Below are 13,255 nucleotides of genomic sequence, written 5' to 3'. Positions count from 1 at the left end.
AAAAAAAAAAGAAAAGAAAAAAGGGAATAGGTAGAATCATAAAAATACAAAGGGAAGCTAACATATCTTGTTTATCCACTTTTCTAACAAATAATCAGAGTATTCGGCTTCAAGAACTTATTGTAGATGCATAAGAGACATTCAAACAAAGAGACAAAAGACTTCTACCCTCCTGGGTGTTATGTTATATACAAGGAGGTCACAGAAATCATGGAAAAAAAAAAAAAAAAAAAAGCCTAAGTCATATAGCATCTTGGAATGTGGTAGGCACAAGGGAAGAACATAGGTGAATGCACTTAATAATATGGTATTTATATTACAAAGCACAGTAAGGTGGACCTCTGATAATAGGGTCATTGAACAAAAACTTGAAGGATATGAGGAATAACTATATGGGTATTTTTAGAATAAGTTCTAGGCAAAATATGCAGGGAACTGGATAGGTTTGGTAGGTGGAACCCTCACAGGGCTCCTAAGCATTTGAGGACTCCAGCCAAGTTGGCCATTAGCCTGACTTGCTCACTGCAGAGACATATGTATGTGAGAAACCTTGGCTCTGCCTCTGGGAATCTGCAATATTTCACTGTGGTGGACTCCAAGACCTGGAACTAGGTAGCCTAATTTTTCACAGGATCCTGGTTTTCAAGTTTGATTCCTAGACCTTTACCATTCATGTCACCTGGTGACTTGTTTGAACTATTCATTCTCATTTCAGAAACTAACCTAGTGAAACAGAGATTCTGTGGATCAAGACCTAGCTTCCATGTTTTAACAATTTTCCAGGTGATTCTGATATAACATTCCACTGTACTGTTGTGGTTTCTGTGGACCAGGTCACAGTGTTCCTGAAAATAACAGGAAAATCCTCTAAAATCTGCAGGATTTTTGAACTGATATAAAAAAAAAGAACGGATCAGTACAGGTTATTTTCCCTAATAAAGAACATTATATACAATTACAAAATAGAATGTAAAGGCGCACCTGGGTGGCTCAGTTGGTTAAGTATCCAACTCTTGGTTTCAGCTCATGTCATGATTGTAAGATCAAGCCACCTGTCAGGTTCTGTGCTCAGAACGGAATCTCAAGATGCTTTCTCGCTCTCCCTCTGTCCCTCACCCCGCTCTCTCTAAAATAATTAAAGTCTATTAAAAAATACAATGTGAAAAGTCTAATAGTTGTACCTCCTGGAGAAAAATATTTAGAGTACAGCATTATCTTTTCAGAATTGTGTCTGCACATGTATCACTTTGTGTCTGAGTTCAAATACATTCCTTTATAGTTTTTCTCAGTAAAAATTAAGTCAGACTTTATACACCAATCCATATTTTGATTTTTCTCAATACATCTAAAGCTACTTTCTCATTTTACACTCAATATCTGATATTTCCTTCTCTTGAAACTTTGTAGACCTAAAGCTGCCTTCTTTTAAAGACTGTTTTGCATTTTGTGCACTGGCATGTACTATAACTGGCCAGCTGCTGTGAGGGAGCAGGGCTTATGGCTATTCATCACCTTTCAATCCCCTTTCTCCAAGGCCCCCTTCTCCAAGGCCAAAGAAACTCCTCAGAGGCAACTAGAGTGCTCCAAGTGCTGATCAAGCTCCTCTGTAAGTTCCCTGTGGGCAGAAACACCAGACCAAGTAATGATAGCATGAAGGTCCAGAGGCTGGCAGCTGTGTCCTAGTTCTCAGAATTAGCAGACATTCCTGATGCAGAGTCCATGAGGCTGCATCCTGACACAAGGGCAGGTCCCCAAGATTGCATGTGCAAGAGAGGAGCTAGCACTGCTCAACTGCACAAGGGGTATCAACTTCTTGAGTAGGAGTGGGACCTCAGCTTCTGAGCCTGAAATAAGGACACTGTCTCTGTAGGAGGAAGCTGGGATGCAGCAGCTAGCTGGTGGCAACTGCCTACACCTGACCTCTGATGCTAGAGTGAGGGTCTTCACCTCTGGGGCTGAGGTTTGAGAGAGGCCAGCCTGAGGTTTCAGAACCCTCCTGGGTAGGACTCCCCGGAAAAGACAGACACAGGATTCTAGCTCCCTCTGGAGCACTGGGTTCTGATCTGTTACCCTCATCTCTGTTGTCTGGGCTCCACTTCCCTATAATAGGGTTAGAAAGTGCCCTTGCCCTGGCAGAAGACATCTCATCTGCTGTGCTGTCATTCCGTCAAAGAACACAGCCCCATGGGATCCCTGGGTGGCGCAGCGGTTTGGCGCCTGCCTTTGGCCCAGGGCGCGATCCTGGAGACCCGGGATCGAATCCCACGTCGGGCTCCCGGTGCATGGAGCCTGCTTCTCCCTCTGCCTGTGTCTCTGCCTCTCTCTCTCTCTCTCTGTGTGTGTGACTATCATAAATAAATAAAAATTAAAAAAAAAAAAGAACACAGCCCCATGCTGTGTGCTGTCCCACATGTGAAGCAGGAACTCCATGTATTTTGCCCTTTTTATAGTTACTTATGGCAGGTGTGTTACTGTACACGTAGACAAAGGCACTTAACAAATGCAAATGCCCACCCCAATGAATTTCTAATGCACTATTTAGTAAATGGTGCTGTCTAGTCCTCTTACTTGAGGACTAGTTCACATTTTCTTGAGAACATGTACGTAATAGGTTGTATCTGCCTGACTGTATAAAAAGGTGAGATTTCTTACTGACTTCACAATATCTTTATTAGATTGCCTGTGATGCACATCACATCTCTTTTAATGCTTACTAATAATAAAACTGTTCTTTCTCTTCTACTGTGTGCAAAGATTTTCTGGGTAAGCAGGTATTTTGTTTCCCCAGTAGATCCTCCTACCTCAGAACTCCAAAATGCTGAATGTACAACCCCAAAAGTGAACTCTCAACTATTAACTTTGGATGATAATGATATGTCAATTTAGGTGCATCCATTGTAACAAATGAACCACTTATATAGGATGTTCATAGCTGGGGAGACTGTTCATATAGGCACAGGCAGGCATATAGGAACTCCCTGTACTTTCTGATCTTTCATAGTTATGAACCTAAAACTGCTCTAAAAGAATTTTATTTCAGGGGCACCTGTGTGGCTTAGTGGTTGAGCATCAGCCTTTGGCTCACGTTGTGATCCCAGCATCCTGGGATTGAGTCCCGCATCAGGCTCCCGGCAGGGAACCTGCTTCTCCCTCTACCTATGTCTCTGCCTCTCTCTGTCTCTCTCATGAATAAATAAATAAATCTTTTCTAAAAATAAAACAGGTTTATTTCAAAAATTAAAATCCATTTCTAACATTTTAGAAAGTCATCTTTGAGTAATAATTATTTTAACATTTTTATAATAAAATATACATAATAAAAATTTACCATTTTAACCATTTTAAGTGTACAATTCAGTGGCAGTAAGTACATTTACATTGTTGTGCAACCATTAAGACTACCCATCTCGAGAATTCTTACATCATTCAATGAGGTCCTTTTGTTCTCATGGAGCTTAGGGCCTGACACACAGAAATGTTCCGGTTCTCCAAGTGTGAAACCTCTCCAAAATGACCAAAAGACATGTCCTCTTGGGTCTTTATGAAGGCTTTATTACAGTCATGATTGCCAAGTCATTGGCCATTAGCTGATGCAACCTTCCAGCCCCTCTCATTCCCTGGAGGTGGGGGACTAAGGATAGGGACTGAAAGTTCATCATGTGATTGCTCCTCCTGGCAAATTGCCTCTGAACCTTGGGTGGGTTTGGAAAGGAAAAATCACCTTCATTAATAACAAAACACTCATTTTACCTTTATGGCTCTGAAGTGTTTTCAGGATCTGCGGACGAAGACAAATATATCTGAGAAATTATATACTATATAATAATACAATATTTCTTATAAATCATTGTATCATACCAGCAACAAATGGAATTTGAAATAAAAAAAGTTACTGTTTACATAATACCCTCAAAATGGAATACTTAAGTATCAATCTAACAAAACATGTAGAAGATATACATGGGGGAAAATTACAAAATTCTGATGAAAGATATCAAAGAAGAACTAAAAAAAAAAATGGAGAGGTATACCATGTTCATGAACAGGAAGACTCAACATTGTCTAGATGCATTTTCCTCAAATTTATCTATATTCAACAGAATCTTAATAAAAAATCCCAGCAAATTATTGTGCAGATATTGACAAACAGATTCTAAAGCTTGTATGGAGAAGAAAAAGAGCAAAAATAGCTAACTAACCCAATATTGAAGAACAACAGAGCTGAAGAGTGACACTACCTAACTTTAAGATTACTATAGAGCTACAGTGAAGACAGTGTGTAACTGGCTAAAGGATAAAAAGATTAATGGAACAGAATAGTCATCTTAGAAATAGACCCACAGGGCAGCCCAGGTGGCTCAGCGGTTTAGCACAGCTTTCAGCCCAGGGCATGATCCTGGAGACCCGGGATCGAGTTCCACGTCAGGCTCCCTGCATGGAGCCTGCTTCTCCCTCTGCCTGTGTCTCTGCCTCTCTCTCTCTGTCTCTCATGAAAAAATAAAATCTTAAAAAAAAAAAAGAAAAAGAAATAGACCCACATAGTCAACTGATCTTTGACAAAGTAACAAAAGCAATGCAATGGAGCACAAATAATATGTTCAACAACAACAACAAAAAAATATGTTCAACAAATATGCTGGAACAACTGGACATCTACATGTGAAAAAAAAAAAAGAAAGGATCTAGACATAGCCTTTATTCCCTTCACTTTAAAAATGAACTCAAAGTGGATCACAGACCTATGTATAGCAAGAACAACTATAAAATTCCTAGATGAGGGACACCTTGGTGGCTCAGTGGCTGAGCATCTACCTTTGGCTGAGGGCGTGATCCTGGAGTCCCGGGATCAAGTCCCACATCGGGCTCCCTGCATGAAGCCTGCTTCTTCCTCTGCCTGCGTCTCTGCCTCTCTCTCTGTCTCTCTCATGAATAAAGGAATAAAATCTTTAAAAAAAAATTCCTAGATGATAACATAGAAGAAAACTTAGATAACCTTGATAACTTTTTCAATACAAAACCAAAGGCATAATTCACTACAGAAATAATTGATAAAGACTTCATTAAATTCAAAACTTCTGCTCAGCAAATGACAATGTAAAGAGAACAAGAAGACAAGTCACAAACCATAAGAAAACATTTGTAAAAGACACATCTGATAAAAGACTGCTATCAAAAATATACAAAGAACTCTTAAAACCCAAGAGTAACAAAACACTCAAAAAATGGGCAAAAAAATACCAAACAAACAAAAAAGGGCAAAAGACCTTAACAGAAACTTCACTAAATAAGATACACATACCACCACTGAGCATATGAAATGATGTTCTACATCATAGGTCATTAAGAAACTGCAAATTAGGGGTCCCTGGTGGCTCAGTCGGTTAAGCATCTATCTGCCTTTGGCTCAGGTCATGATCTCAGGATCTTGGGATCGAGCTCTGCATTGGGCTTCCAGCTCAACAGTCCCTGTCTGCTTGTCCCTCTCCCTCTGTCCTTCACCCTCACTTGTGCTTTTTCTCTCCTGCTCTACTCTCTCTCAAATAAATAAAAATTTTTTTCAAATAAATAAAAATCTTTTAAAATGAATATTAAAAATGAATATTGAAACGAGATGCTACTACACACCTAACAGAATTGCCAATATCAAAAACACTGACAATATCAAATGCTGGGGAGAAGGTGGCACGACAGGAATTATCATTCATTTCTGGTAGCAATGCACACTTGCATAACTACTTTGGAATATAGTCTGACAGTGTCTAACAAAACTAAACATACTCTTAATACATTGATTCAGTAATCAATCACATTCCTTGGTATTTACCCAAATGGGCTAAAAACACATCCACACAAAAACCTGCAAACAGATGGTATAGCAGCTTTATTCATAGTTGCCAAACTGGGAAGCAACCAAGATTCACTTTAATAGATAAATGGATACATAAACCCTAGTATATTTAACAATGGAATATTATTCAGCACTAAGAAGAAATGAACTCTCAAGCCTTGAAAAGACACAAAGGAATCAAAAATGCATATTACTAAGTGAAAGAGGATAATCTGAAAAGGCTACACACTGTGTGATTCCAGTTATATAACATTTAGAAAAAGGCAAAACGTTGGAGACAGTAAAAAGATCAGTGGTTGCCAGGGATTAAGGTTAGGAATGGATGAATATGCAGAGCATGAAGAACTTTTAGGGCAGCAAAATTATTCTGTATGATAATGATATCATTATATGTTTGCCAAATCCATAGAATGTACAACACCAAAAGCAAACTCTAATTTAAACTATGAACTTCGGTGATAATGATGTATCAACTTAGGTTCATTGATTGTAACAAATGAACCACTCTAATATAGGGTGCTCATAGTTGGGAAGGCTGTGCATCTGGGGACAAGCAGACAGTATACAGAAACTCCCTGTACTTTCTGCTCTATTTTGCTATGAACCTAAAACTGCTCTCAAATAAGTTTATTTTAAAAAATTAAAAATAGGCACACCTGGGTGGCTCAGCAGTTGAACATCTGCTTTCAGCTCAAGGCGTGATCCCAGGATCCAGGATCAAGTCCCGCATTGGGCTTCTTGTGAGAAGCCTGCTTCTCCCTCTGCCTGTCTCTCTCTCTCTCTCTCTCTCTCTCTCTCTCTCTGTCTCTCATGAATAAATAAATAAAATCTTTTTAAAAATATAGATAGATAGATAGATAGATAGATAGATAGATAGATAGATAGATAGATAGAGATGCCTGGATGGCTCAGTGGTTGAGCGTCTGCCATCAGCTCATGGTGTGGTCCAGAGGTTCCTGGGTTGAGTCCCACATCGGGCTCTATACATGGAGCCTGTTTCTCCCTCTGCCTGTGTCTCTGCCTCTTTGTGTATCCCTCATGAATAAATAAATAAAATCTTAAAAATAAATACAAATAAGTGAAAATAGGCACCTGGCTGGCTCAGTTGATAGAGCATGCAATTCTTGATTGCAAGACCATGAGCTTGAGCTCCGTATTGGGTGTGGAGCCTAATTAAAATTAAAAAAATAAAATTAAAAATAGATTATCACACTTTAAAGCTTTTACATAATTAAAGAGGAAAACATACATTTAAAGGCATGGAATGTAGAGGAGTTTGAGTAGCTCTTCTTTTCCCTTTGATCTCTGGGTGAAAGATGAGTCAAAAATAGGCTTATACTAAAAATTTCCTAGAGCTAGTTACTTAAGAAAAAAATTTAGGCATTACCTACCATACTGTTAGATTGTAGAGTATGAGGACAAAAGTCTTTTTTTTTTTTTTTAAGATTTTATTTATTCATGAGAGACACACACCGAGAGAGAGAGGCTGAGACACAGGCAAAGGGAGAAGCAGGCTCCATGCAGGGAGCCCGACGCAGGACTCGATCCTGGGTCTCCAGGATCACGCCCTGGGCTGAAGGCGGTGCTAAACTGCTGAGCCACCACGGATGCCCACAAAAGTCTTCTCTACTTACTCTTAGCTCTTCATAATTATTCAGAACCTCCAGATTCAAGAAACTGATCAATGACTATCATCCAAGTATATTTTGAATCTGAGTCTTAATATATTAGCACATGATTCTAGAAAGAAGATGGAGGAGGATCCTAGTCACATACATCAAGATTTTCAATGCATAGCCATGCCATCTGCCCTGTCCAACAACAGAACCTTGGATGTTATCCTCATGAGAGGAGGAGTATCAGGTTTAGAACCCAAAAGAGACTGGGATTCAGAGAGGAACACCCCAATAAGGAGCACGGTACACCAGGGCCATCCCTATAATTGCTGGGGTTTTTTAAGATTTTTTTTTAGTTATTCACAAGAGACAGAGAGACAGAGAGAGAGAGAGAGAGAGAGGCAGAGACACAAGCAGGGGGAGAAGCAGGCTCCATGCACGAAGCCCAATGTGGAACTCGATCCTGGGTCTCCAGGATCACACCCTGGGCTGAAGGAAGCGCTAAACTGCTGAGCCACAGGGCTGCCCAAGACTTTATTTATTTATTTATTCACAAGAGACAGAAAGAGAGAGGCAGAGACATAGGCAGAGAGAGAAGCAGGCTCCATGCAGGAAGCTGGATGCGGGACTCAATCCAGGGACTCCAGGATCACACCCTGAGCCGAAGGCAGACGCCCAACCACTGTGCCACCCAGGTGTCCCTAGCCACAGGATAATTTACTAAATGTATGCAGTGACCATGTACTAAACTTTTATGAAAGAGAGACACAGGAAAATGATGAGCCATCTGGAGTGGCTTCCTAGACTTGGAATATTCTTCATATGGATTTATTCCTGGCAAATGAAGAGGAAATATGACTGAGTTGAATTTAGGACAGGTCCTAGATGTCGGACATTTTCTCTTTTATATTATTTAGTGGAATCTTCAAGAATGGAGTCGTAGGAGTTTTGATGTAGTTATGAAACCTAATCTTTTTTTTTTTTTTTAAGATTTTATTTATTTATTCATGAAAGACAGAGAGAGAGAGAAGCAGACACACAGGCAAAGGGAGAAGCAGGCTCCATGCAGAAAGCCCAACGCGGGACTTGATCCTGGGACTCCGGGACCACGACCTGAGCCAAAGGCAGACACGCAACTGCTGAACCATCCAGGTGTCCCAAAACCTAATCTATAGCTAGATTGTTATTTTTGCCTTCTATCTGCTGTTCCACCTGCCGTTCGAAATCCTCACGTTGCCTCTTCACACTGCAGAATCATGAACATTTTTATAAAACTCTTGTAGATGGGATCCCTGGGTGGCGCAGCGGTTTGGCGCCTGCCTTTGGCCCAGGGCACGATCCTGGAGACCCGGGATCGAATCCCACATCAGGCTCCTGGTGCATGGAGCCTGCTTCTCCCTCTGCCTGTGTCTCCTCCTCTCTCTCTCTCTCTCTCTCTCTCTCTCTGTGACTATCATAAATAAATAAAAAAAAAAATTAAACTCTTGTAGATGATGGCAAGATAACAGTATGGGGCACCTGGGTGGTTCAGTTGGTTAAGCGTCTGCCCTTGGCTCAGATCATGATTTCAGGTTCCTGAGATCCAGCTCATCAGGCTCCCTGCTCAGCAGAGAGTCTGCTTCTCCCTCTGCTTTCCCCAACCCCTGTGCTTTCTCTCTTAAATAAAAATAAAAATTAAAAGGTAACACAGTATGTGGGAGGCTCCCAATTCAGAGAAACTCCAAATCTTATGACACCATCCAGAATATGACTGTTTCTCTGAGGACACACTTAAGAAATCAGGATTATACTTCCATGGAAGAATTATATGAACTGCAAAAAAAGAAAAACCTTCCCTCCCCTCTTAAACAGAGAAAATATAAATTTAAGGAAGAGACTTAGTTATTTCAGGTAAAAGGTTGTATGTGGTTTTATCAGTTTCAAAATTCAAATGTTTTCCTAAGATGCTTTTCCTAACTTAAACCGCTTTAATCTAATCTCATCCTGTCTCTTGACATGTTTGCTCTTTCCATTCTTCCTACTTACAAATATCTCTTAAATCTTTTACTTCTGGTCTGAGTGACTGAGTGGATGAGGCAACTGATGTTTGCTAAAAGTTCATTTGTTTTACAAATGGTGTATGTGGTCATGAATTATACATTTAAAATCTTGTAGGAAACTTAAGTGTTTGAAAGAAGAAATACTGGCAGATGGTCTGACCCAGAGCACACTGGCAGCAAGGGCCTTCTCTACCTTGACCTTTACAAAGCACTCGGGCTGCATAGCAAGCTTGCGCCGTATAGGCAGGAAACTGAGGCGTAGAGGGTCCAAGGGCTCGATCAAGATCACACTGGTGGTGTATGAACTGAATGGGACCGTCCATAGCCGAGAGTGGTCAGTGAGGACTTATAGAGAAGTGGCTTATATGTTTGCGAAAAAGCATCCTGGGTTCATTGGAATCAAACTCATTTATACGGATCACAGATTTAAAAATGTGTCCTTCATCATGAAATCCGTGCAAACAGCCATGGCGCTTCGAATCATGTTCCCCAGGATGGTGGCAGGGTTTGACCTGGTGGGGCATGAAGACACTGGCTACTCCTTGTTTGACTACAAGGAGGCTTTGATGATTCCCACCTTGCATGGTGTTAAACTGCCTTACTTTTTCCATACTGGAGAGACAGATTGGCTGGGTACTTCCATAGATAGAAACCTTTTGGATGCTCTAATACTGAACTCTACCAGGATTGGCCATGGATTTGCTTTGACCAAACACCCAGCAGTCTGGGCTGACTCCCGGAAGAAGAACATTCCCATAGAAGTCTGTCCCATCTCCAATCAGGTTCTGAAACTGGTGTCTGACCTGCGAAACCACCCTGCTGCTGTCCTGATGGCCAGTGGGTATCCCATGGTGATCAGCTCTGATGACCCAGCTATCTTTGGTGCCAAAGGCTTATCCTATGATTTCTATGAGGCCTTCATGGGCATTGGGGGAATGGAGGCTGATCTGAGGACAAACAGCTGGCCATGAACTCCATCAAATTCAGCACCTTGTTGGATATTGATAAAAAGGCTGCCATGAAAACCTGGGAGGAGAGATGGGATAAGTTTGTAGCCGACCTGGCCAGGTGGCCAAAGTGAGAAGATAGCCATTTATTACCATATTCCTCTGCTTTCCTCTGCAAGCTGTTTTCACCTTCGGTCAGTCAGTCTTGAACCCACTTCAGTATGGTTTCTATCTCCATTTCTTTATCAAAACTGCCTCATGAAGGTCATCAATGGCCTCCACGTTGCTTGACTCTCAGAAACACTTAAACAGTCTACCAAACTCATCTTTTTGAAATATTATTTTCTCTCAACCTCAGGCCATCAATTTTCTTGGTTTCCTCCTTTCTCTCTGGCCATTCCTTCCAGGGTCCCTTTTCCAGAGGGTCTTCTCTATCAGATCTCTGTGTTGGAATTCTTCAGGGCTCAGTTTTGCTGCTTTTTGCTTTTCTGTTCACATCTCTGCTTCTCTCCTCTACTTTTCTCTCTACTCAATAGTCTTTTTCTAGGTAGTCTCATCCATTCCTTTGCTTTTAAATATCATTTATTTGCTGATGATCCCCAGTTTATTCACTTGGATGGTTCACAGGAATCTCAGAAACCTATGTGCAATTCTGAACTTTCAATCTCTCCTTTCAATCTTTTCCTGGTCTTTCTCATCTTGGTAAATGGCACCTCCATCCCATCCCACCGAGTTGCTCTAAGTAGAATTTCTCAGCAAAATTCTTGATACTGCTTTCTTCCCTGTTCCCTACATCAAAATGTACCTTGAATTCTGCACACCTCTCTATCTGTATTGCTGTTGGCTGAGTTCAAGCCGCTATCGCTTCTTGTCTAAGTTATAATAGCCTCTTAGTTGATCTCTCCTTTCTTCTCTTTGCTTACTTCATTACATTTTTCACAGAGCAATGACTTTTTAAAAATTAATTCAGATTACTCCATTGTTTACTACTCAGTGCACTTAGAAAAACTCAAATGTTTCAACAGGGCATATAGCATCCTCCGTAACCTGGATTCCTTCCAGCAGCATCCCACCCTAGGCTCCTCTAGAGCACCAGATTCTGGCCACATTGGTCCTTTGTTCCTCAAATATCTCAAACTCTATCCTGCATCAGAGTCTTTTCTCATTCTCATTGCCTGGGAGAGTCTTTCTTTCCACTTTTGCCTAACAGACTCCTGTTCACCCTTCAGGCTTCACTTTTAATGTCCCTGTGTCAGAAAAGTTTCCTAGACCCCTAACCTGTTAATATCTCTCATGGCACCTTGCTTTTTGTCTTCAAGGAAGGAAATACCATAATAATATGGTATTATCTTACCATAATTTGTAATTACGTATTTATTTCTGTGTTTATAGTCTTCACTTCTACCAGGCTGTAAGCTCCCTGTGGGCAAGTACTGATGATTGTGAACCCAGAGCCTTGCTCCATGCCCCAAACCTAGTCAGTACTCAATAAAGGATATGTTGAACAAATGGATATAACCTGTATGTTTTGAGCTGGTTGCTGAAGCAGGAGAGAACAGAGCAGAGTCTCCCCCAAAGAAAAGACCTCCCGTGATCAAATTCTGGCTCCTGACCTGGTTTTCAGGAGAAGTAAGGCAAGAAGCCAGCCCTGTCTTCACTTGACTAAAAGAAGTGTAGGAGGATCAAAGAATTCATTAGAAGTCCCCAGAGGATTCAAGTGTCTGCTCATTCATCACCCATCACCTGCACCTGAGCTCAAAGGCCGCAGCCAACCCTCTCTCCATTAGTAGTTTATCACTATTTGGCTCATGACACTGGAAAAACTCTTGGTGATTAGAGGTCCTCAACCACAGGCTGGTACCCAGATGGAACAAGATGACCTTTCAGCTCCTGTCCAATTCTGACAATTTTTGATTTATTGCCTTAACCAACCCCAGTAGATAGTATATAGGTCCCAACTCTGCCAACTTATGTTTAATAAATGGTGAAAATGGAAAAAAAAAAAAAAGAAAGAAGAAATACTGTCTCAAATAAAACAAAACCACCTAACACCTAAGGAACCATGGAATTGTCCTGACAGAACATGCATGCGCAAGAACACACAAATATCATTTGTGATAAGGAAAGCTGTCTTCCCAACTTTTGAAAAAGATGAATGTGTTTGGTTTTATCTATATAACTAGGATTTCAACAGCTCTCATCAAGAGCACAGGGTAGGTTTTTCTCAGTCACTGCGGTCAATAGATGGACCTCAAAACACCAAACCTTACTGCTTTAGTTTTCTTTTTTTTTTTTTTAAATTATTTTTTATTGGTGTTCAATTTACTAACATACAGAATAACCCCCAGTGCCCGTCACCCATTCACTCCCACCCCCTGCCCTCCTCCCCTTCTACCATCCCTAGTTCGTTTCCCAGAGTTAGCAGTCTTTACGTTCTGTCTCCCTTTCTGATATTTCCCACACATTTCTTCTCCCTTCCCTTATATTCCCTTTCACTATTATTTATATTCCCCAAATGAATGAGAACATATAATGTTTGTCCTTCTCCGACTGACTTACTTCACTCAGCTTTAGTTTTCTTAATCACTGCACTGTGCTTGTTCACAGTAGTCTCTTGTGATTCTTTTATTTCTCTGGTATCCGCTGTAAAGCCTAGACTTTTTATACAGTTTTAATTGGATCCTTTCTCTTTTTTACATTGGGTAACTAGTTTTATCAATTTTGCTTTTCTTCACACACACACACACACACACACACACACACACACCCTCTTGGCTTCATTGATCATTTCCACTGTCTTTCTAG

The 13,255-nt window shown here is 40.8% G+C and overlaps 2 protein-coding genes across 2 annotated transcripts in view; one reads left to right on the top strand and one right to left on the bottom strand.

Annotated features, from left to right (window-relative positions):
• Positions 1-13,255, bottom strand: part of LOC140632458 (uncharacterized) — a 49,939-nt gene that overhangs the window by 29,561 nt on the left and 7,123 nt on the right. The gene's annotated exons all lie outside the window — the stretch shown is intronic.
• On the top strand, positions 9,789-12,463 carry LOC140633965 (adenosine deaminase 2-like). Its single transcript, XM_072827241.1, has one exon. It carries the CDS (start codon positions 9,869-9,871, stop codon positions 10,472-10,474), a length of 606 nt encoding a protein of 201 aa, XP_072683342.1. The 5' UTR covers positions 9,789-9,868; the 3' UTR covers positions 10,475-12,463.

Source organism: Canis lupus, chromosome 1, assembly GCF_048164855.1.
Source record: "Canis lupus baileyi chromosome 1, mCanLup2.hap1, whole genome shotgun sequence".
In the NCBI taxonomy this organism is placed as follows: Eukaryota; Metazoa; Chordata; class Mammalia; order Carnivora; family Canidae; genus Canis; species Canis lupus.
This window is presented reverse-complemented; position numbering and strand designations above follow the sequence as displayed.

Excerpts from the sequence above, each read along its gene's own strand:
- LOC140633965 (XM_072827241.1), top strand. The coding sequence starts at position 9,869 with ATGTTTGCGAAAAAGCATCCTGGGTTCATTGGAATCAAACTCATTTAT.